The sequence below is a fragment of the Punica granatum genome, chromosome 1 (assembly GCF_007655135.1).
Source record: "Punica granatum isolate Tunisia-2019 chromosome 1, ASM765513v2, whole genome shotgun sequence".
Lineage (NCBI taxonomy): Eukaryota > Viridiplantae > Streptophyta > Magnoliopsida > Myrtales > Lythraceae > Punica > Punica granatum.
This window is the reverse complement of record NC_045127.1, coordinates 47,001,967-47,025,901: the sequence shown is the minus strand read 5'-3', so window position 1 is coordinate 47,025,901 and position 23,935 is coordinate 47,001,967. Positions and strand designations below refer to the sequence as shown.

The window sequence follows — 23,935 nt, the reverse complement described above, 5'->3', positions numbered from 1 at the left end:
ATGCTTCTGCCAGCCCCCGAAGTAGTTTCGGCCCGAAGGAGGAGCTTTCCATGGTTCGGGAGGCGAGTTCCAATGCAGTATGCTGTCAAGTGAAAGTGGTAGGGATCTTTCTTGTGATTGGGACTGATCAGAGCAGTCAATCACTGTTTGGAATTGAAGAGCTTGTGAAATTGAATGAATTCATCTCCATCGAGCTCGCGGATGTGTAATTCCTTGTACATTTTGATTTGAGCCCAATGAGGTAATAGACTGTAATTCCTTAACCGGTTTGGTTTAATATTATACGTGGCGCAATAATAGGAATCCAAGTCATCAATTTGGATTTGTGATGGGATTGAAAATTGACGGAAAGAATTGTTGACAAAAATCACATTTTACATAACAAATGGATCGGATCGTAATTTTTCAAGAGTGTGTTTTTTAATTTTAAAACTTATAAAAATGCATTGTTTAGATTAGATTGAGGAGAATTTAAGGGTCCAAATTAGTTATATATAGTATGAAAAAAAAAATATGCACTAAAAAAGCAACTCTCAAAATAATACGGTGAGAAAAAATCAAAATGACTATCGTAATTAGCAACAATTATGCCAATTGCTCGTATGATTAACATTTCATTTATGAATTTACTGCATTTTAATTGATTCTTTCTGATTATACGAAACGAAATAGCACCACTAAAGAATTTTTCGTAACCAGAGAGAGGAAGAGGAACGAGAGAGAACCACCATCAGAAAGAACAGGAGCCTTTCCACATCTCATTGGGGCATATCTTAAAGGAAGTTTTGCACTTTGGCCACATCCTCTCTCCCTTGTAAACGTGGGGAACCGAAATAATAATGGTTCTATTTCAGCAATCATTAAGCAAAGGCCCCACCATTCACTTGGAATACTTACATACATATATATACATATGTAAGTATGCCACCAAAGAAATCTTCTCTATCTATTTTATTTGGCTTATATTCACTTTTTGCTAATAAATGCCAGTCTCTACAGCAACACATATTATTTATGATCATCCCAACAAAAAGTAGTACAAATTGGAACTTTTTGATTTTGTGCTGGTCTGGTTGTTTTGCCTCCATATGCCCTTCTTGTCCCAGACTCAGCACAACTAATGTTCGTTAACATTCTAAAGCAATGTTAAAATGGTTGGAATGTCAAGCATAGTGAAAATTGTCGATCCAGATCGACAGTGTAAGCGATCGCTAAACGAATGTGCCTGATATTTAAGATGTGATGTTACATGCACAAATTGAGGGTTTTTACAGATATTGTGTTAGATCAATATCTATAGCATTAGTATTAATAAAAGTAAAGAGATGATCACAGGTACGTATGTACACTCTTGATACCAATATTTAGATCATATTGGATCATTTAGACTAGTATATCTTTCTTTTGATTAATTATATATATCATTTTTTACTTTCTCTTGCATCGATATGTATGCATCTTTTTATCCCATTTCCAATCCACTCGATATATGAAACGAAAGTTGTATATTTCATATTTTATTTTATTATATTAGATTACGAGTTTCTCTTATTATCGAAAAAAGAAAAAAAAATTAGTATATTTAAGATGAAGAAAGGTTTCCATGTACATAACTCTCAAGGCCAATGATGGAATTACAATAAGAAAAGTGCACCCATATGTAACTTAAACTCTAATGGTCAATGGCCAAGTCAGCCAAGTGGGGACAATAGATGATACTTGGATAACGTATGAGACTTTTGCTTCACTTCTATCTAAATACCTTGTTTCCCACAGAAAGATAGCCAAAAAACAAAGTATCAATAAAGTTATTATATATTATTTTAATAATATACATTAAAAAGAAAAAAGGAACATAGTACTAATAAGAACGATTAGTTATTACGCCTGTGATCTAGCCAGCCTTCGCTCCTAAGGCCCACCAGCTCGGGCGACGGACCGGCCCGAAACCCCGGGAAAAAAAGCAGTGGCGAGACGGGTTTTAACTTATCCGCACGCACAAACAAACCACCTAATAGATTGCGACTAGTGTCCTCCCCACAAGCCATTTGGATAACCCCTAAATAATCTTAGCTTAATTAAAAATAAGAATTATGTCAAAAAAAAAAAGCATGAATTCTGGTTTTTTTTTAAAAAAAATTTTGACACAAATTTTATTTTTTGACAAAAAAACACGAACTTTGATTTTCTTGTCGCGTTAAGTATCCGTGTCATTTTTCATTCATTTTGTTGACTTGGCGAAAAACGGTGTCTACATGGTAAATGGTGTCATGACACTTCAGCAAAAAAATTTAAAAATTAAAAGAAAAAGAGAGAGAAAGCCATTGATCGGAGAAATGATGGGCCAGTGCCTCCCAATTGGAGTCGCTGATGACCCTAAAGGGCACCAATGAGCCTGATCAGGGGAGTGGTGAATGAAATCAATGATCTACTTGCCGGAATCGGGAGAATCGTTAAATTAAGGGTTCCCCTGATTCGACAGTTAGGGTTTCGATCCCAGCCACCACCCTTGGGGATTATCTTGATTTCGGTGGGTAGAGGCTCGATCCCTGCCACCGCTTCCGCTTGATGTCCTCTGAAGACAACCCCAATTGAAGTTATGGTGTTTAGCCGGGACCGTCACCCTTTCTCCAAACATTTCTCTATCTTTTTTTATATATTTTTCTCTAAATTTTTATTATTTTTGCTACATGGGGTAACATTGTTTGCCATGTAGGCACCGTTTTTTGTCACGTTAGCAAAATTGATGGAAAATGACACAGATGCCTAACTTGAAAAGAAAATCAAAATTCGTGCTTTTTTTGCCAAAAAATAAAGTTCGTATCAAAATTACAAAAAAAAAGTAAAAATTCATACTTTTTTTGTCATTAACCCTAAATACAAATAAAAGTTTCGAAAATCAGATATAGTATAGTGCCACGCGTTATGTCTTGGAAACAATAAATTTAGTGTTCGATTTTTTCTTATTAGTAGGATTTCTTGTACTTTTATTTTACTCTTTTCTTTTCTTAACTGAAGTCCCTTTACTTTGTTAGCTAGCCCATTTTAATCCCTTAGTTAATGGCTTGAAGATTGGAATGATACGTATCATTCCTAACACTGCCAGGTTAGAATTTCTGATTAGTGAAATGTTGATGCTATTACTTCGTATGAAGTGTTATATATGTTGCTATGCTTATTCAAAGTTATATGACCTCATTAATAATGATAATATTTCTCAATCGTGCATAATATAAATTTCCGATTAGAGATATATATTTATTTCGAGTTTTGTTGGGAATTATAAAACCCCACATGGAAAAAATAAAATAATAACTATGGAATTATATGAGATTTGGGTATCGATACTTATAAGTTCGAGTATATGGGTATATGCATCAACACCACGCTAAGCCCAATATGTCCGAATGCAGCCAAGAGTGTGCCTCATGTTAGTCCCCCCTCGCCCGAGCGAGGAAAAATGAGTCCATCTCAAAGTCAATTGTTGAGGGCGAATGCTTAAGGGCACGTGATAACGTGTAAGCAAAAATAGACTACACGTCTCACATGAAGGCGTGCGAATATTGAGAATATATTAATCCCACATGGAAAAAATGAATCAACATCCATTGGTTTATATGAGATTTGGATACTAATACTTATTAACTTGAGCTTTTAAGTGAATATGGGTATAGGTTTATATAAGTCCAATATAAATTCAATATGGTATTAGAGCCTAGATTACCCATATGCGCGCCAATGCGAGTGTGCACACACACACCACGCCAGATCCAATATATTCGAGTGCAGCCAAGAGTGCACCTCATATTAGTCCCCTCTTACTAGAGCATGGAAGATAAGTCCGGCTTGAGGTCAGTTGTTGAGAGCAGGTGTTTAATGGCACGTCAACAAGTAGGTAGAAAAAATCACACGTTGCGCGTGAAAATAAGTGTTGGAAATTATAAAATTCCACATGGAAAAAATTTAAAAAAATTGTGGATTTATATCAAACGGGTACCAACACTTATTGACTTTAGCTTTTAAGTTGATATGGATCCAAACCCATATAAATCCAATGGAAATTTAATAAGTTTGATCAATTTTTTTCTTGAAAATTTTCATATATATGCACGATGTCTCGTATGTAAATAAGTTATGTTTTATCAAATTTTCATCCGAAAATGTTGAACTAATAAAACCGTCAACAGAAGGAACAAACCTACCTTGTCCCATGATTCTTGATAGAACAAAGAACTGGAATGGACTAAAATGAGAGAAGATAGAATGAACGGGGAGCGGTTATGATATTTCCCCAAGCATGAGTGGGCCCAAAACGGGGGAGAATGGGGATAATGGAGTGGGCCCCGCTCGGGCAACTGGCCTGCGGCCGAATGGTGAGCTTAATGATCGCGGGCGAGCCCACGCCGGACCATCAGCCGCCACGTACAGAGAAACTCCCCCCTTAATATCATAAAATAAAAGAGTCCCTACTGGGACCCACTCTCCACCACCACGGGTTCTTCCTCCACGAACGGAGCCAGCCGGTCCAATCGGCTAGCCGAGCCGTTTACGGTTAAGAATTTGGAGAGACGTCGCCGTCCCATTGCCCTTGTCGGTTTGTGGGGCCCGCTCTGTGGGGCTTCATCGGCAAAGAAATTAAAAAAGAAATATGTATAATGTAAAAAAGAAATTGCGAGAGAAATTAAATTAAATTAAATTAAATGGGGGAAAATGCAGGCCGACCAACCAGAGGCCGCGTGCGATTTGCTGGTGAGGGCCTGAGAGGCAATGTTAATATATTGACTTTTGGAACACTTTTGTTGGGGAACCCTTAAAAGGGCATTTCCATATAGTTATCGCAATTATCTGTTTATTTATTATTTTATCTGCACTTTTGCAGTGAAGAAATTTTTATCTTATTTATATATATTAATTTTGTAATATTTAATTGGGACACGATATATATGTTTATAATAGCTTGTTATATATGGGACTATGGTCCACGCGGCTGTGTTAATGTTTATGGGACGCGGAAAATTTCAATTGGAAAAGTTTGGCGTATGGCCATTTTCAAAAAATAATATTAACAATAAACTCTCTCTTCATATTTCGAGAAATTTGAAAAGATATAAGCACCCCACCTTTGCCTCATCGGTGACTTATTGGCAACTTCATGCATCTCTTTGCGGATTTATTCATGGGACTAATTAGAAAAAGAGTAGATTTACAGGCATTCATATGTTGATGTGTGCACTCAATTATATGGTCCATGCATGCCTATATGTGCACGCACATGTTGCATGTCGATGTATACAGTCGAGCCATAGGCATTATGTCAGAACTAGTTCCACTGATATTCCTGGTGAAAGGGTTACACATTTTGCACCTCAATGTCACACGACTAGCTAGGTTGATGAAACATAATTAAGAATCAAGATGCCATTTAAAATATATGTCATATATACTTATTCTTTCATGTGTGTACCTGGTATCCAGAAATTCAATAGGCCCCAACTAATCCAGTTTAAGTTAAGTCGTCTTATTAAGGGATAAAATTTTCCCAATTAAGAATTTTTTTTCATTCACTATCTTATTTAAGACGAACTGCTTGAACCAATTCTTATTGTTAGATATACTTACTCTTTTGGTAATGAATAATGAAGCTATTAGTGTAATCAAGCCAGGCATTATCAATATTATCGTCTGCACCACGCTCTGCACAATAAGGGATCGATGCAAAGAAAGAGAGAGGTAGCTAGGAGAGATGTGCAAGCTGCCTCTCTAACTTTATGTATTGTGTAAGAAGAATGTGTTGTTTTCCTTACCCCCACCGAGAGAGAGAGAGAGAGAGAGAGAGAGAGAGAGAGAGAGAGAGAGAGAATATTGTCATCAAAACTTTTGATCTCTTGTTTGCATATATATAATTCATATTAATGTCAGCAAAGGTCTTTTTGCGTTGTGTTGTGTTGTTCTTTTTTTTTTTTTTTTTTTTGTGAAGTTGCACTTTTCGGTCGTGTGAGAGGCAGAGTAGTCTTCAAGAAGCTCACCTCATCTCATCAATGCTCACATCACTTTCTCTCTCTCTCTGATCAGAAGGGACAGCAAAAGGCTAAATATAATAAGAACAACATTCTCTCTATTCCATTCTGTCTTCTCTAGCTAGGCTAGCTTTGCCCTTCCTCTTCTCTTCTCTGCAAGGTCTCCATCAGTTGCTGGTGGCCTGAAAACCCTCTCTCTCTCTCTCTCTCTCTCTCTCTCTCTCTCTCTCTCTCTATTTCTTTGTTGGGCTATTCTTAAGAGCCTCCTTCCCTCTCCCGCCATTTTATTTATTCAGCAAAGCTTTTGCAGCAATCAAGCAATCTGTAGAAGATAAGGAGAGAGAAAGAAAGAAAGATAGAGAGTCGAATCGATGATCCTCGTCTGAGTTGAGAGCGAGTGATGGATGGATTGTTATTAGGGCATAGCCATTAGCCATTATATCAATATATATTCTTGTATATATAAATCTCTCCTTCTCCCTCCAGTTTTTCCCGTTCTTCCTCAGACCTTTCCATTTCCTCCAACCCCTTTTCTCCTCTCGTCTCTCTCCTTTCCCATTTGGTAGCCTCCTCGGGATCTGATCTCTCTCTCGACAGGAAAAGAACACACTTCTTTCTTTTCGTTCAGTCTGTGTCGTCGATGAGTTCAATTCCCGAGGAGAAAAAAAACCTTTCCATTCTCTCTCTCTGCCCCCACCTTGTCCTTTGTCTGTTTGTCTCTGCTTCGGCCTTGGAAAAGGGTTGCCGTAGAGTGACCAAGGAACACCCGGCAGCAACCTCAGACGAACCTCCAGAGACCTGAGCTGATCGGATCTGTACGTGAAGGCAAGACCCAGTTGGCAGCTTGGGTTCCTCTACACACCATCGATATCGTACCATACCTGCGTAAGCTCTCCTATCCTAGCTATTCCTTGGTTCTTGTCCTTGATCTTCTTCTTCCTCTTCTTCTTCCACTCCTCTTCTACTTCTTCCTCCACCATCTCGATCGGCCTCTGCGCTATACTCATTGAAAGCAAGCAAGTCTTTCCGAGTCACAAGTCCGCATGATATAGCAGGGAGATCATAATTAAGATAGGATTTAATCATGTTGATCATTAAGCGAGCACTACTTCAAGCGAATAATTGATGATCTACTGGCCTTATAGTGTATTTGATGAGTTGAACTTGATCTGCTTCCTGATCATGCGTGTCTCCTCCATATATAAGTTGGGAGGTTGGGATGATTAAGCTTAGTGATTATAGTTTTTGTCTTTGTTCTTGCATGCATTACACCCCAAGAAAGAAACCTAATCATTTGTAATTACTTCAATACATGAGGTGTTAAGTATTTACTTGCCATCCATACACTGGATGGATCTTTCTTTTTCCTTTTGTCTCACTTTCCTTTTCTTTTTTTCTTTTTTGGCCTTTTCATAATCTTCCTTTTCTTTTCTCGATATTCGTACATAAATATATCAAATGAAGGACTACACACACACATACACATACATATGCAGTGGTTTGCTTTTAAATTTTTTTTCAAGCTAATTTTCACGTGCAAAACTTGAGCTTAATTACAATCTCAGATAGATTTTTACATGTCCAAAATTTTGTCAACATAGTCTGTGTGCATAAGTAAAATACATAATTGTTAATTAGCATTATGAATGTAAAAATGAATTTTCATTTAACATTAAAATAAAGTAAATGATTATATTCGTCATGCACTTATAATTTCATGCCTTCATTTTTATTGTAAACTTGGCACTATTTGAAAAGGAATGCAATCTCTTCATAATTCTCTTTGCCTAGCTAGCAAGCATGGGTCGTTGATGTTATCTGATTCCCCCCATAGCTATCATATACGCTTACTTTATTGAGTGGAGAAGGACTTTGTGGTATATGTTTCATTCCAATTTAGCATGCCTCGGGCAAACAAGCAATTAGGTTTTTGTCCAGCTTATAGATCTCTATTAATTTATATATTTAATCCACATCATTAAGAATATTATAGGTTATGGCAACTTATTATTACATTTATATTTGGCTTAACTTATCTAATTCCACATATGAATAATTAACTGTTACCTTTGTTCGTACTATTGGGTTATGTGAAATAATTGTGCTTTCGCCTATAGTACCATACCAATGTTTCTAACCTTGATTCTTGGCTTAACTTATGTCCTTTTTTCTTTCTCTCATGGGTTGTTTCTTTCAGTCTACTACTTATAAGTGAAATCTTAAATGTACAGACTCAAAAATACATTTGAGAATCAACAAATTTATTAAGAAAGCGATTGACATGGTTGTATGCTAACCCTTCAAAGGGATCTCAGGAGTTGTATTTGTGTTCATGAATACATATGACTCCAAGCTCACCACACGTCACCTTTTTTTTTTTTTTTTGACCTCGCCACACCACGATTTACAAACACTCTCCCTGATCATCGTAATAATTTTTATAGCTAAATCTTTGTAACTTGGTCATAGTTCATGTCTCATTAGATATTTGTTTTCGTTATGTTTGTGTCACGGCCTCATGCAAAGGTAAAAGAAGGCATGTTTTGCATTTTGAGAACATAACATGAGAGAGAAGCACATCATGCTATCAAAAAGCTTAGCAGACAAATATAATCACGAAGAAATATATCCTTTTTTACTCTTATTTGGTTTTACTTTGGACATTACACACTGTTTTTAGTATATTGTTGCATAATAGATTAATTCATGCTCTTCTATATCAAAGTAAGCGCCAAAAGGGAGACAATGAATATGATCGTTGGACAAAACACTTTATGCATGCCAGCAATTCTTGCATACGTAAACCTTTGTTACCTCATCTAGCTTATTTCCTCTGTACCTGTGTTTGTAAGTGAACTCCATTGCTTATTTCCACGATTACACGTCATATACCAAATATTGTTGTAAGCTCAAGGTCCACGTAGAAATGTAACAGTGTTGAGAAATTAATTAATAAAGTGTAATTCATTTAAGCTCCTATCTCCCTGTTAACTCATGAAAATACATAAAATACGAGGAGAGTTATCAGTTAAAATCAATTTTGCTTGGCAACATTCACACTTTCGTGTAGTACAGACATGACCAGAAATCAATTTTTGATGTTGATCTTTTCATTATGTATTGATGCTTATAGGTTTTTTTCTTTTTATATGTGATTTTTGCAGGCCTTCATTAATTGTGACATTGGGAGATAATGAATTCATTTTCACATGTTCCTCCGGGCTTCCGGTTTCATCCCACAGATGAAGAACTCGTCGATTATTACCTGAGGAAAAAAGTTGCCTCCAAGCGGATCGACTTGGATGTTATCAGAGATGTTGATCTTTATAAAATTGAGCCATGGGATCTGCAAGGTACATATTTAACAAGGATAGACAATAATTACAGTAATCTAGACAGCAAATCTCTTTTTTTCTAAAAGTACAAATAATTGGGTTTACTAATGCAAAAGTTCCATATGTATATATATATATATGTATGGCTTTTGATTTGGACAGAGTTGTGCAAAATAGGGACTGAAGAGCAAAATGACTGGTACTTCTTCAGCCACAAGGATAAGAAATATCCGACCGGAACTCGCACTAATAGAGCCACAAAAGCTGGATTTTGGAAGGCCACCGGAAGAGATAAGGCTATTTACTCCAAGCAGAGTCTTATTGGCATGAGAAAAACCTTGGTCTTTTACAAAGGACGAGCCCCGAATGGACAGAAGTCTGACTGGATCATGCATGAGTATCGCCTGGAGACGAACGAAAATGGAACCCCCCAGGCAAGAATTACATGTGGATATATCTTTTCCTTATACATTCATAAAAATGTTTAATAAACGAGGGTATGGTGAATTTTTAAGCAAAATCTTGATAAGAAAATATTATTCCTACATGACTAGTTTAATCATGAATCTATAATTACTGGAAATATTTTAAATTCACTTATTTCAAGGTTGTAATTGTTGATAAAGTGTTTGCAATCAGTGGTTTCCGATTTTGAATGTTATTTGTTATATGACGTATCTAATCAAACGTTTCTTTGTGTATATTTTCTTCTGTTTTGTCGGCCGTTGTGATCAGCTGATGGCACGTACACATCATCTTACAGTATGGTAGTTTTATTGCATTCTATATATCCCATCTTTACGTTTAGCACTAATGTTCTTAATATGCTTCATTCAGGAGGAAGGATGGGTCGTTTGTCGAGTTTTCAAGAAGCGAATGACTGCCGTAAGGAAGATGGGAGACTACGATTCTCCGTGTTGGTATGACGATCAGGTTTCATTTATGCCAGAACTTGATTCTCCAAGGCAGGTTTCTCAGCCGTATGCATCATCATATCGCCATCCATATCCGTGCAAGCAAGAACTCGAGCTTCAATACAACATGCCACATCACGATGCCTTATTCCTCCAAATGCCCCAACTCGAAAGCCCTAATTCAGTAGTTCCTTATGTCTATGAAAGGAACAACAGCACTGGGAGCAATTTTCAAACTTCAACCCTCACAGAACAGGAGCATATGCAACAAATCCACAATCAGAGTATGAGCACATCACTTTTCGGAAACTCAAACGAGCAGGCACAAGACCAGGTGACCGACTGGCGGGTCCTGGATAAATTTGTCGCATCTCAGTTGAGCCACGATGATGCTGGTAATCCAAAGGACGCCACTTACGCCAATCCAACAGCATTTCACATGGCAAACCAAATGAATAGCATAGAGTCGAAGAAGCAAGGAGTTTCTCAGGAATTCATGGCCGTGCCCAACTCCAGTTGCCAAATCGAGCTATGGAAGTAAAGGAAAATGTCAATATGAGTTAGAAAAATCTCATGCTGATCTTAGAACGCACATCGACACGCCAACCAAAAGGAAGGACTTTGGGATATTCCATGTTGCTGTGTACATAATAAAACTAAAACTGGTATTGCTTTAGCTTTTATTGGACATGAGCTAGATAATATGACTACAAATATGATGAAGCTTAGTAAATGTACCTAGGTGACCGACTATATCTATCATCGAGTGATATTGGGAATGGCTCGTTGAGGTCTGATTGTACTTTTTTCTCGAACAAAAATTATGTATGGAAGGTTAGATTGGGGTTTCTTTGCTCCCCCGTCTAGCTTACCTTTTTTCTTTTGTTCTCATTCTGGTTATACCTAGAAATCACTATCTGAAAAAAAAAAAGGGTAATTAACCACATAAATGTGTTTTTTTTTCAGTTTCTTTTTTCCTTCTTCTTTTTTTTTTGTTGAGATGAACTTTCTTATCGATGTACATTTTTTGTTTTACCATCAAATTAATTTGTATACTCACCTGTGTACACAAACTAGCTAATCCAAAGTTGTAGTTCTTGAACAAGCAATCGCCTTCTGTATAATGTACTTAATTTCAGTTGTTAGAGCGGGATCCCCTAGTTCAAGCAGATGATCTTTCTGTATAAAATATAGGTAACCATAGATATGCAGTTAATAGCAGCTTGTTCTATTAATAGTGTTGTACAGTTCCTCCTAAATGTCAAAATGGAACTCTTATTATCAGTTCTTCCTGGTATTTAATATTACAAGAGCTACTTCATTCATATAAAATGAACATGTAATATTCATGCTATATGATCAAAAGAAAGATCCAATCTTCTATTACATGATAATAGACTAGGACGGGTATGCATGGTACCACATATGTCGCGAAAATGTTTGAAAGGGAAGAAAGTGTATGTGCAGAGGCCACTAAAGGATGAGTAGCCTATTAATGAGTACAATTCATAGAGACTCTAACATAAGATGGTCTAATTAATGCTCTCATCATTAACAATCAACCGTAGGTTCTCACCCTGAAGAAGAACATTGAAGATCAACATTATCGAACTTTAGTCCTTTTGGTCCAAGTTTAGCTTCACATCAAATATTCGAAGTACTTATATTGGCACTTTTAGGTGTATGTTTGGCTTCCGACTTTCAATAAAAGTTCAAGACTTGAGTTATGAGAGAAACCATAGAAAGAAAAACAAAGGTGAAACGCATCGTCTGAACTAAAAATCCAACACTGGAACAATGAGAAATGGCCTTATTCCCTCTCATTCCTCAAATTAAGTAAGACCAAAATAAAGACACGGATCGCTTCATCTCATTGAATCAACAATGCATCAGCACAACTCATTGTGGACATATATATGTATGCACACAACTCGATGAAATAGCAGTGGCCAGAGAAGGTTCTGCTACAAAATAATAATCTCATTTATCCAGTGCATGGAACTGAATAAGTTCAGTCAAAGCTGCTACATAAGCAAGTTCTCTGGCCAGGTAAACACGTAGTTCCCGGGCTCCTGAAAAGCAGCATGCATGGGACATATTCCTCGAGTGTTCGAGGGCAGAAATCCAAGGAACAACAGACAGATTTTCTTACAGCACGTTAATGGGAAAGAAACGAACTTACCACAAAGGGAAAGCTGCAACGAAATAAACAGAAAGCAGTAGGAAACGAAATAAAAGAAGAGACTACACCGACTCCTTCGAAAGCTTATGGTTGCACTTGCAGTTCGTCAGGCAACCTTTGACTGATGGGCGATGTTGTTTCACCTATATATGATGAGTTTGAAAAGGCCAATACGGTTGTTTGGTTTCCACACAGAACACGGAGGAAACGGATGGGTGAGAAAACTGGGAGAAAGAAAAAAGTCTACTTATATATTATGATGTTCCATCTTGGGGTGTAATGTAAATTGACCAGGAGCCACAAGTATGAACTTTGGAGCAATTTCGGGTCCAAAGTCAAGCATGAGATCAATCCCTCCAAAAGCAAATGAGAGACACAATCATTGGGCGTGCTTTCATGCACATGCCGATAAGAAGACGAATATATATAGTCTAATGTTTGTCTATTATATGTCAGGAAGAAAATATTAAGTTGAATGTTAAATAACAACTAGTTACAATGCTTTTAAGTGGTAATATATGAGCTCGCTGTGAGGGTATAAAACTGGACAAGTCAGGTTTGACCGACAAGTTGGTTATTTACATTAATTAGGGTCTTCACACACGTATATAATTGTTTATCATAAAGGGACTGACATCTATATAATTCTTAAGCCGATGATGGCCTTATTAATATTCCCCACTTAATGTGTCACCAAAAAAAATATATCATCAAAAAAGAGTGTAGCGCAATGGCTCACGCTCTCATCTGATAATTAGGATATTACATTTTTAATATCCAGTAGGACTATCAGTGCCCATCTATTAGGCCACCCTAAAAAAAAAACCAGCTAATTTTAGAATTGTATACATTATTATTATATTATATAGTTAAACCGAACTCACCAGCAATGACGTGACCTATAGTTTTTTTTTTTTGGACAAGAATAAGTTTCACTGATTTTACAAGACAAATTAGGCATGGTATTTTGATAAGAAAGATGCATAAAGGGTTGGAGACTATTTCGACCATAGCTAATCGCAAAATTAACAATAAATCTATGTGCCTTAATTATTGATGCGAGCTTCACAATGCCTTAACATTATGTTGTTCGAGGGCTTTGAATGAATATATATTATACTGATCATTGAGCATATGCGAAACAAAGCCATGTGAAGCATCATCATATAGTATACGAAACCTCCAGATACCTCGGAGGAGTTCGGATTCGTACTTCTCGTCTCTTTGTAGTGATGATGCCTATAATACGTATATTATACCTCTCGCACTCGTGTACAAGTACACCTGGTGAAAAGTGCAACTTTTATTTATTTATTTATTTTTACCACCCAGTATCAGGTAGTCTAATCAGCGCCGACTAATCTAGATTCGAGTCGAGTCGGCAACTAAGAGTGTAAAACTTTCCCAATTGTACGTTGATTTTCTCCATTCATAAGATTCGAAGATATTTATTTAGAGGGAGCAGTCACCTGAACCACGTTGATAATCCCTTTATTATTTTATTTATGTGAAGATGTGCTATTTTCCATTCCATTCCTTTTAATATAGTAGAGCTTGATGAATACTAAGGGACTAGCCCTTTAGTTTGAACTGAATCTGACAATTATTCGTGTAGTTTTTTAGCCAATACTAGCATAGGTAAAATCCACGACTGAAAGAGTTTTACTATTTGCTACTCGATTTTGAATTAGTCGAGGTCTTTGGAGTTTTCAAATACCAAGTGGTCTAGTGCCCACCAAAAAATACATAACCGTCAACAATTACAAATGGTAAGAGTGCAGAGATTGGCCATAAAATCGATGTCCCCGTGAATAAAATGGGGGCCTAAAGAATATTTTAGCTACTCTCTACACAACTAGTGGGTATTCTCGTGTGATATAAAATAGATAGAAAGTATTGGACATTTCTAGGGTACGATGCCAAGAATCAAGTTGCCATGAGATTCCTAATTTTATCAGTGAAGTGTTTGTCCGTAGATTTGTCTTAAGCATGTTCAACACAGTGAGATGAGGAGTAAACATTATATTTGTGTTCTGTACAAACGATGTATCCTGATTCTCATGCAAACACCGTACTGTACTGTACGTGCTGAATTTCTCCGTTCGGCATTCATTTCATTCAAGACAAGAGAACACATCATAAAATTCATCAATCGATATCGAGAATCCTCGACATAAATATCCAGTCCAGTCCCTGAGAGCTATGAATTGCATTGCAGCATAGGAAACAATCACAGAAAAAAGTGTTTGACATTCACTGATAAAAAAGAAACGGAAAAAAAAAAAAAAAAAAAAAAAGGAGTTTGACAGCCTCAGAGGGCGCATTTTGATTGGAAATTATGTGGGACAATATCCACAAAGGAGACATCCAATTCTTTTTGTGTTGATTGGTCATTGATGAATGCTTCAGCTTTTGCAATGTTCGGGTGATACCAATGTTGGATTTCTTGGTCCACCCAAAAGTTATTAAGAAAAGTAAAGCCCAAGCAAAAGCATTGTACAATTGGGGACAGATCAGGGCCCATACTTGACTTAGGATATGCTCTTCCTCCACTCTTTTTGAATCTCTCCATTCATGAGATTCCTCAACTTGCACAAAAGTCCCTTTGGTTGCCCTTTACCTCCTAAACTCCATGTTCAAAAGTTGATCTTATTTGTTCAAATGCTGCTATCCTCATCTTTATCCGTAATATAATGGATGCCTGCCCGGTTCTCCAAAGGAAAATGTACTCTCGCTGCTCTAGTCCTGTAACATTACTTCAGGGGTAACTCCAAGTAGGTCATTTACGTCAGATTCTAGATTGTATGTAGGTAAGCTGCTTGCCGAGTCCTCTTGGGTAGTAGTGCCTTACGTCAGATTCGAGAGGGCTCAAGACCATAATGTGAGGAAAATATGTCAGAAACCAATGAGATTATTAGAGAGTTGAGTTTCCGAATCTTATCATCTTGAGCGTTGTATATGGACTCAAAGTAGACCCACGTATACTTAATATGGTATTGGAGAGTAAACACAATCTCCTGACCCGCTCGTTACAGTACATGTTAATCTGAAACCCGGTAGTGAAAAGATGATGACATTTGATAAAAAGTATGTTGGATCATAAATCATTTCTCGAGGAAGTAATTTTCCTTGCCCACTCTGTTCCCATGAATGTATATTGCTACCAGTACACCCACGTTCTGTCAAAACAGGTGCACTATGCAAAGTTTCTCTTATGTACAAAGTTAGAATAGACTTTTTGTGTGGCTTCTCTTGTCACAGATCTGCTCCTTCATTTTGTTGCATCACAGAGGCCGGTGGAGGGGTCACAAAATCCGTCTCGATCGAGCAGCTTCTGGGGTGGTGCACTGAGGAGTGGAGATGAAGGAGAGCCGTAAGCATTTCGTCGGTTATTTCCACATCCTAAGCTCTTTCTTGTGCTCACCCCCGTGATTGGGTTCATGCCACTCGCATACTTGCAAAGAGCCTATCAACAGCCAAACCCGAACAACCAAGAGTTTAAATTGCCTTAGAGAATAAAAGTGTTGTGGTTGTCTTGTCACATAAACCGTCAGGTAATTGACTGTTACCTGCTTCTGTGTAAGGTCCAATACCGCATCACTGAAGTCGGCGCCTTCAATTATGGCCCCACCGAGATCACTACGTGTGAGAACTGATCTCACCAGCACTGCATTCGTAAGATTAGCCTCATTGAGGACCTGTATAGTGAAGATTTTGAATTATTGATCGTAAACTGATTTATAAAAAATAAAAAATAAAAAAACTCAAAGCTATGTTTGTGAAGGCATAGCAATATGTTAGATATTTAACGTTGTCCTTGAACAAGAATCATAATTGCCGGCTTCTTTCACGTTTATATTTTTTTTTCATTTCCCCTTAATCACAGTCATTTTTTCCTTTTGTTGCCGGTTATGGATAGCATTAGTAGAGGGCTTCGCAGTTTTACCATGCGATCCATCAATGTGTCGCTCAAATCGGCACCTGAAGAATCGAAACGAAAGCTTTGTCATTTTGAAGAAAAGGCATGATACTAAAGGTATGCAGCATCATCGAAAAAGCATATATGCAGACTCTACCATATGCAGCTTCATTTGCCAGGTCTCAGTTATCAACTTCATGTAGTTGCTTGTTAGATCAAAGTGAGGGTAATGGTCTAACTACTCTCAATGAGAGAGGGATCTGGAGTGCCAATAGAACAGCATACCTGTGAAGTTCGCCTTATAAGCGACCGCCTTCTCAAGGTAAGCGCCATTAAATGTTGAGCCACTGAAATCGGATTCCCTCATATCAGCAGCTGTGAAATTGGCTCTTCTGTATCAGCGATTTAAAATCTTAGCAAGAACATGAAATTCCGTAACAAAAAGAATTTATCTTGAGAATAAGCTCGAAAAGCCAAAGCAATTACCTTAAATTTTCATTCACATGAACTGCTTTCCTGCAGAAGGAAAAATGCAAATTGCAATTCAATGCGATTCAGTTACTGTGACACAAAGAAAGAATACTTAAATGACCGCACAGTGTGCACTGGGTAAAGGACCTGAGATCTGCCGAGCCATACTGTGCGGCAGACCCATTCCCGAATTCACCACGAGTCTCTGCCTCGTACTTGTTGAGATCAGCATTTGCAGGAAGGGAGGAGCTGAAGCTAATAACTGCGGCGGCCAAGGCAGTAGAGACCAGTGTCCGCCAATTCTTTGATTCTAGTCAGACAACAGCAAGACAACCATGAGTATGAAATGATAACAGTTTTCACGATCACAAGTGCTGAACTTGGGATAGCATGTGGATGCCAGTATCCAGGCGAATTAATAATGCGGGCCCGGCAGGAGAAAATTCACTCAATTATAAGAACTAGTAGCGATCCCAGAACTTGATAAAAAGTCTTTCAGACCAATTCTTGAAGAACACACGCCGTGAATTATGTGCGAATTCTGTCAAAGACAACTATGTGAGTTCGATTTTTGTCTGGCTGCTGTTTGTTCACAATTATCACAGTATAAATCTAGATGGTGCTATTTTGGCTGTTCACCTTGGACTAAAGACTCGATTTTAGCTCTCTTTGTTTCGATAATGAATCACAGCCCGTATCCACCTCATCTCGGACCCCCAACAAGCTCTACTAGTGCTCAGGAGATCCAGCTTAATGTAATAAATGAATTTTGGCTATGTCCCCTCCTAGCTAGATGCACACTCGATATTACGTGTTTGGATATTGCTCAGTTTCTTTTTCGATCAAGAAATGGTAATTCGTAACATATGGAACATCGAGCTTATAATTAAGCAGGACGGACATGACATACCGTGAGATTTGTCCGACGAGGAATCTAGGCGGCAGGAGATGAGGGCGGGCTTCGGAGAGAGTCTCAGAAGCTTCTGAGGTTGATAAGGGACGGCCACGGATTTGGGGGATAGAGTGGCGATGGAAGTGAGAGCCGCCATTGCTGGGGATGGAGGAAGAGGACTGGCTGAAAGCAGAGGAAGTGGTAGTTGGGTCGGACCGTGAGAGAGATATTAATTGAAAGTGAACATGTCAGATGTTATGGTTGCGGTTTATCCACATCCTTCATGGGAGAGGATTGGTCGGCAATGAGCACACTTGTCCTTTCGCCATTTCTTGTTAGTTTTCCTTCCGGCTGTAGGTCATTCCTGTTACCACATCACCGATGTTTCGGTTCCGAATCATTGCCATGATATTTCAGCCGAGGATGGACCTAAGGAATTTGGACGGACTAGGCAAAGTATAAGCTCATTTCATTCAATCAACTCCATTGTCAGGACAAGTCAGAGCATTCTATGCCGCAGTTTTCGGATACGACAGTCAACTGAGAAATGACGGTTTGTTAACACAAAGGCGAGTTGCAGTAGCCTTCATGTAAGAGAAACAAGATGCAGATCTCAAAAGAATGATAGATCCCAATAAATTAATGAAAGAAGGAACCCGTGGTAGTAGTCTCGTCTACAAGATCCGCAATTGGTGGGAGAAAAGAATGCTGCGCTCGAAATCACAGAAAAACTTCATATGGACAAGAATTAGAATTACAAGCCTGAAAACACTCGCAATGATTCAACCCAAGATAAGATAGGAAAACTCGGGGTGAGAAGCTATGATCGTCATTGGCACACATAACAGCAGATGAAACTGGCCGTCTTTTAGCAGAGAAAACTGGGAATGAGAGCACATAATATCATTAGCAGGGTGAACACAAAGCTTAGTCGGTTGCCTCCGAATGTAGTCGCTGAAGATATGTCCTGAGGACTGCCATAAAGAGAAAGGAGTTCATTAGTAACTCTTTGGAAACTCGTCAGAATGAATCAGAGATAGAACCGAGGTTACATACGTCTGCAGGTGCTGAAGTTTGCCACAGAAGAGAGCATTGTCAGGGATTGGAAGCTCGGTTTTGTTGGTAGCCTCTGGGTTAACAATCCTGACATAAGTCTCTTGTCCAAGGTACCATGAGTCGAGATTTTCTGTCCTCAGGTTCCAGACACCAACGTTGTCTAGAGAGACCAGGATTGCTGTCCAAGCTCCCGGGTAGACCTGAAGACAAGATCGAGACAAGAATAGCAGGATCAATCACATTGTTGCTCCTCTTGAAAGTACAAGGATTTAAAACTGTGTTTCACAATGAAAGTATGGTGACTTGTCCTGGTTCTTGATGAATAAAACCGAAGAATGCAGATTGTCAAACTTGGACTATAACAGAACCGATATTCCAGCGGAGCATTGATACCTGCACTGTAGTGCGGGCAATCCCATCCCACTTATTGTACGTGCCTCTGCTGTTGTCTGTCCACTCACCATAATCCATCCTGCCAAAAAAAAAAAAGAGCACGGATGTGAGAGTAAATAACGGTATACAGAGAAACTCGAGTAAAATGCTCTCTAAATTAATGATCCATGGCAGTAAAGTGTCATGGATAACGGTTGATTGTGTCCCACGAGTTTCTCTATTTTCTCCCAAAAACTAACTGCACAAAGTGCAGTCTGAAAAGATCTGCGGAAATCCAAAAAGTAGGAAGTTATGACATCCATACCCAACAACGAAGAAAGCATAGCCACTCATATGGTACGAGTGCATCTTTGTGTCATTGTTCTGAAAAATCACTTCCATGAACCCTCTGAACGTCCCATTAATGACAGATGACTCCATCTTAGCTGAGCCTGTCAGCGGTTTATTAGGGAAATCAAGCTTGTATACTCCCTTCAGTTTGTACTGGTCTGCGAGCCTAATGGGAGTGGTAGGATTGACATAGGAGATGCCACTGAGAGTAGCTCTTCGCTTCCCATTGACTGTCACGTGAGGTGTGTTTCTCAAAACATACACTTCGGTTACATTGATTGACCCGTACCGGAAAGAACCCTGTGGGTTTGGACGGGCTCCACTTGCAGTTACATTCCACCTATGAATGACGTGATGGAGAAATAAACTGAGAGAGAGCAATTCAAGAATAACCATACCAGCCAGAAGTTATTGCACATTGAGAGTATCTCGATGCAAGAGAAAATCGATCATTAGGAACTCAGAGGAAGGATTCAAGAGGTTTTTATATTTTCCCAAAAAAGTAGATGAAAATCAAGAAATAAGAATTTAAAAAATTTTCACAATTTTCCACTCATCTTTTCTCAGAAAATGAAGACGACGAGAAATTTTAATGTATTCATTTTTAATATAATCGATTTGGTTCATATGACATCTCCTAAATGCATTCAAATGTATTTCCCTTAATTTCTTTGGCTGTCAAGAAGAGAAACGAAAACCAGAAAATTCCCGAACTCAAGTATGAAGCTAAGCAGTTCTTTAACCTCTCACTTGAAACTTTCCACCTTGTGAAGTGAACTCTAATAAGCATTAAGGACAACTTTCATTTTACATGAAAGAAACACAATGTCAATGCGATTGAAACTAGGAGACCAGAAAGAAATATTTATCCTGTGGAAAGCTTAAACAAGCCACTGATAAGAAGCTGCTTGCACACAAACCTGATTGACCTCGCTTGGTTCATGGAATAGGTTTTGTCAAACTCATCATCCGGGGCATCTGGAAGTGGGCCCGAGGCCTTCCCTTTTGAGTTAGTGTAGTGCAAGATCCCGACCCCTGTAACTCTCTGCCAGAGCGATTCGTTCACGAACCTCGCGCTTGCTACAATGTAATAATCAGAGCTTGCATTCTGATCCATGGTCACAAGGAAAGAATAAGACTGGCCAACATGAATGTCCAAACTCGTGTAGTTCTGCTGGACCGTGTAGGAACCCTCGCTCTCAACCAAAAGAAGGTTGTGGTTCTGGATCCTAAAGTTCAAGCTCGTTGATATCCCGACATTGTGAACGCGAATGCGGTAAGTTTTTCCTATCACAAATATTAACATAAGTTCAGTAAGGTCACAAGTGTTATATCACACTTATAGAAGATGAGTTTAATGATGAAACTATCTAATTGACAGTTTTAAGAAGCTAGATGGACTTTTAGCCAACCAGAGCCTCACCTGGGTGGACTGTAATCGTCTCGTAGTCAATCCCCTCGGGGACAAGAGTGGTGTTGTATTGGTAGGGGCCTTTGCCATTAATAAGAACCCCATCAGGCATACCGAGATCTTTCCCTCCATTAAGGGACTTCCTCAAATCCTAAAAGGAAAATGAAGGGGTCAAAAATCAAGCATGCAATCTCAAATATCTCCATTTACAATGAAGCCTGAATTTCATTCAAAATAAATGCTAACCGTATGATTCCTGATGTACCAATCACCAATCAGAATCACTATATCACCATCCGGAGTCGCAAATGGAATTGGAATTATGGGCCTGTTGTTGATTATAAATCCACCATAGCCACCGGCAGCTCTCTGGAAATTGATGGATGGAAAGTAGAAGAAGCTCCCAATTTGGTCCTTCACCTGAAATTGATATGTCCAATTCCACTTTGAAGGGATCGGGCAGTTGGTGCCAAGGACTCCATCTTGCCATGAGCTACGACGCTGTTGAATTCCCGACCTATTTTAAGCCATCATCAGTGCTCACATTCCTATTTCATAGTTTTCTTCTTGAAAAAGAACCTATAACTCACTGAGAACTACAACTGCGGAAACAAAGAATCATACCAGTGCATGAGAAGACTCTCATCCAACTTGTTATGGACATTGACGACGACATTGTTGTTTGTGGTCACATTGATGGGGGGACCGGGGAATTTGTCATTGATAGCAATAACCTGCGAAAGAACCAGAGTTTCAAGTGGCCATCCTCGTGTAAGCTTGAAGATTCTAGGAAGGTGCATCAACAATGCATATTACAATTCATGTCAAAATGTATGACTGGAGCACAGAAGGAAGGACAACAACAAGTACTAGCATTTCACACCTTCGGCATAAAAAAGTTTAAGATAAAATGATGCAGTGGCAAATCGGGAAGGTCAGATTTCAATTTTCTTTTTTTTGGTGGGTTATCAGGGCGGAAGCTCGAAGAAATTAAAAGGTACAATAACGGGGTAAGGAAGCCCCAGAAATATCGCCTGACAGAATAGGAAGTAGTCCGTTAGGAATCGAATGGAAGTAATGTAGCACAGAAGGAAGGACAATAACAAGTAATAGCATTTCACACCATCGGCATAAAAAAGTTTAAGATATAACGATGCGGCGGCAAATCGGGAAGGTCAGATTTCAAATTTTAAGACCCACAGTTCAACTCAATCAACTATAATGTAACTGTAATAAATACTTATGAAATTTCAAATATATAATACAAAAGCATCAAAAGGCAAGTAGATATCTGAAATCTAGTTACTCTATAAATCTCCAGGACCCTCCATTTAATACACGCTCTGCGCGTTAGGCTACGAGAATCGACAAGTTGCACTTAGTTAGACAATCAAGCAATTGAGATGGTAAGAAGAATCTCAAGGGGCCAAGCGGAAATCCAAAGTTGTAACGCAGCTGAAAAGCATCAGAACTCGCCCAACGGTAACAGATCTGAGACTATGGCATGAACATTTTGAAAGTTTGACGAAAACCCACCCGACATTCTCGAGCTTTGAATACACTAAACAGGGGAAGAGCCCCAGCAAACACCCACTGACAGTGATAGGAGAGAGAGGGAAAGCGTGAGATCTAGGAGCATACCTGCTGAGGAACACCCAGGGGAGAGGCAGTGATGTAGGAGACCTTGAAGTCGAAGAAGACGAAGGGATCATCAGCAGAGCACAGGCCAAGCAGCAGGACAATGTGGATGAGGGGCACTGCCCATAACCGACCCAGAGCCATTCTTTCAGACTAGAAGGAGAAGGCTGAGCTCTTTGCTCCCCAAGAATCAAAGAACAAATCAGCCCTTTTGCTAAAGGCTTCTCCTTTTCTTGTTTTTTTTAGCTTCTCAGGGCTCACTCTTCTCACACTACATTATCAGAAGCAGGACGAGGAGGAGGAAGATGAGTGGAAAAGCAGCTGAGCTGATGAGCTCTGGTCGATGAGGTGAAAGGGACTCTCCCCTTTTCTTCACTTTCTTTATCTGTGGGGTGGGGGTTTACTGCCCTCTACTAGGGAGTGAAGAGTGCAGTTTTCTTGGGCCGGGTAATTTTTTTTTTTTAAAAAAAAAGAAAAAAAAAAACAGAGAGGATGGTGAGCAAGAAAGAGAAGATTTTGGTCTGAGGGAGGGAGGTTGGATCCAGTTTACTTTTGTCGGTCGCCGGTCGTCATTCATGAGAGAGAGAGAGAGAGGCAGAAGCATAGAGGAGAAGAGAGAGAAGCAAGAGGACGAGGTTGACAGCGAACAGCCAGCTCATGGTTTCAATACCGTTATTCAAGAAAAACACAAACGCAAATATACACGACAAAAAAATATATTAACCATTTTATGTATAGTTATCAATTATGACATAAAACAAGATCTTTTCTTGTATTAAAAGAACAGAAGTTTTTCAGTATTTATCCAGCAAAAAAAATAAAAAGAAGTTTTTCAGTATTTGTTTATAAGGTAATCCAATGCCATTATCGACCATTGCCTTCCTTCCGCATGTGGCTTTCGTTCATGAGAAATCAATTGGCTTATTAATTACAGATGTTTCTTTATTTATTTTGGTTACAAAAGGAGTTCTTCGAACTTAGTAGCTGATCGACGAGATTGGTATTTCATTGCTTGGAGGGAACCTGATGATGGGTGGTTTTCTTCTTGCTCGACACCAATAGCGCAGCAAAGGGCAATCCTAATTCGGTTGGTTTATGAGAATTGATACGAGATCATGACGGGAGGTGGATGAAGGGGTTTATACATGACATTGGTCAATCCGCATTTGTGGTCATTGAGTTATGGGTAGGGACAGATTAAGGAGTCTAGTCAAGGGGGGTGAAACTCAAAAGAAGGTAAAGAAATAATAAAATTACAAATCAAGGGATGCGAAATATAAATTTCATGAAAATAATAATAATAATAATAATAATAAACATGCCAAAATATACCGTAAATTTTGTAGTTTTCTCCTAATCGAAAGGGGCAAATGCCAC

The 23,935-nt window shown here is 38.7% G+C and overlaps 3 protein-coding genes across 5 annotated transcripts; 1 reads left to right on the top strand and 2 right to left on the bottom strand.

Annotated features, from left to right (window-relative positions):
* Window positions 1-6,130: 6,130 nt before the first annotated feature.
* LOC116200323 (NAC domain-containing protein 7) lies at window positions 6,131-11,154 on the top strand. Of its 2 annotated transcripts, none has more exons than XM_031531191.1 (4): window positions 6,131-6,902; window positions 9,182-9,370; window positions 9,530-9,786; window positions 10,190-11,154. In XM_031531191.1, exons 2-4 carry the CDS (start codon window positions 9,211-9,213, stop codon window positions 10,805-10,807), a joined length of 1,035 nt encoding a protein of 344 aa, XP_031387051.1. In that variant the 5' UTR covers window positions 6,131-6,902; window positions 9,182-9,210; the 3' UTR covers window positions 10,808-11,154. The 2 variants fall into 2 exon arrangements, with proteins under 2 accessions (XP_031387051.1, XP_031387045.1); XM_031531185.1 differs by having other exon boundaries at window positions 6,133-6,902; window positions 9,515-9,786.
* A 4,351-nt stretch (window positions 11,155-15,505) lies between these two features.
* LOC116200338 (thylakoid lumenal protein TL20.3, chloroplastic) lies at window positions 15,506-18,012 on the bottom strand. 2 transcript variants are annotated; one of them, XM_031531199.1, is made up of 7 exons: window positions 17,749-18,012; window positions 16,986-17,148; window positions 16,854-16,883; window positions 16,653-16,759; window positions 16,395-16,429; window positions 16,018-16,146; window positions 15,506-15,914 (listed from the first exon to the last, which is right to left on the bottom strand). In XM_031531199.1, the coding sequence occupies exons 1-7, from the start codon at window positions 17,885-17,887 to the stop codon at window positions 15,720-15,722; spliced, it is 798 nt and encodes a 265-aa protein (XP_031387059.1). In that variant the 5' UTR covers window positions 17,888-18,012; the 3' UTR covers window positions 15,506-15,719. The 2 variants fall into 2 exon arrangements, with proteins under 2 accessions (XP_031387059.1, XP_031387061.1); XM_031531201.1 differs by lacking the exon at window positions 17,749-18,012 and having other exon boundaries at window positions 16,653-16,742; window positions 16,986-17,096.
* A 331-nt stretch (window positions 18,013-18,343) lies between these two features.
* On the bottom strand, window positions 18,344-22,981 carry LOC116200315 (monocopper oxidase-like protein SKU5). The gene is made up of 9 exons (XM_031531178.1): window positions 22,562-22,981; window positions 21,545-21,654; window positions 21,167-21,437; window positions 20,933-21,071; window positions 20,430-20,796; window positions 19,484-19,849; window positions 19,180-19,258; window positions 18,787-18,986; window positions 18,344-18,704 (listed from the first exon to the last, which is right to left on the bottom strand). The coding sequence occupies exons 1-9, from the start codon at window positions 22,700-22,702 to the stop codon at window positions 18,599-18,601; spliced, it is 1,779 nt and encodes a 592-aa protein (XP_031387038.1). The 5' UTR covers window positions 22,703-22,981; the 3' UTR covers window positions 18,344-18,598.
* Window positions 22,982-23,935: the final 954 nt, after the last annotated feature.

Coding starts and splice junctions, on each gene's coding strand:
- LOC116200315 (XM_031531178.1), bottom strand. CDS start 22,702: ATGGCTCTGGGTCGGTTATGGGCAGTGCCCCTCATCCACATTGTCCTG. Junction 21,655..22,561: donor CCCTGGGTGTTCCTCAGCAG/GTATGCTCCTAG, acceptor GTTCTTTCGCAG/GTTATTGCTATCAATGACAA. Junction 18,705..18,786: donor AAACTTCAGCACCTGCAGAC/GTATGTAACCTC, acceptor TCTTTATGGCAG/TCCTCAGGACATATCTTCAG.
- LOC116200323 (XM_031531185.1), top strand. CDS start 9,211: ATGAATTCATTTTCACATGTTCCTCCGGGCTTCCGGTTTCATCCCACA. Junction 9,371..9,514: donor TGAGCCATGGGATCTGCAAG/GTACATATTTAA, acceptor TGATTTGGACAG/AGTTGTGCAAAATAGGGACT. Junction 9,787..10,189: donor ACGAAAATGGAACCCCCCAG/GCAAGAATTACA, acceptor TGCTTCATTCAG/GAGGAAGGATGGGTCGTTTG.
- LOC116200338 (XM_031531199.1), bottom strand. CDS start 17,887: ATGGCGGCTCTCACTTCCATCGCCACTCTATCCCCCAAATCCGTGGCC. Junction 16,430..16,652: donor TTATAAGGCGAACTTCACAG/GTATGCTGTTCT, acceptor TCGATTCTTCAG/GTGCCGATTTGAGCGACACA. Junction 16,147..16,394: donor ACACATTGATGGATCGCATG/GTAAAACTGCGA, acceptor TTCACTATACAG/GTCCTCAATGAGGCTAATCT.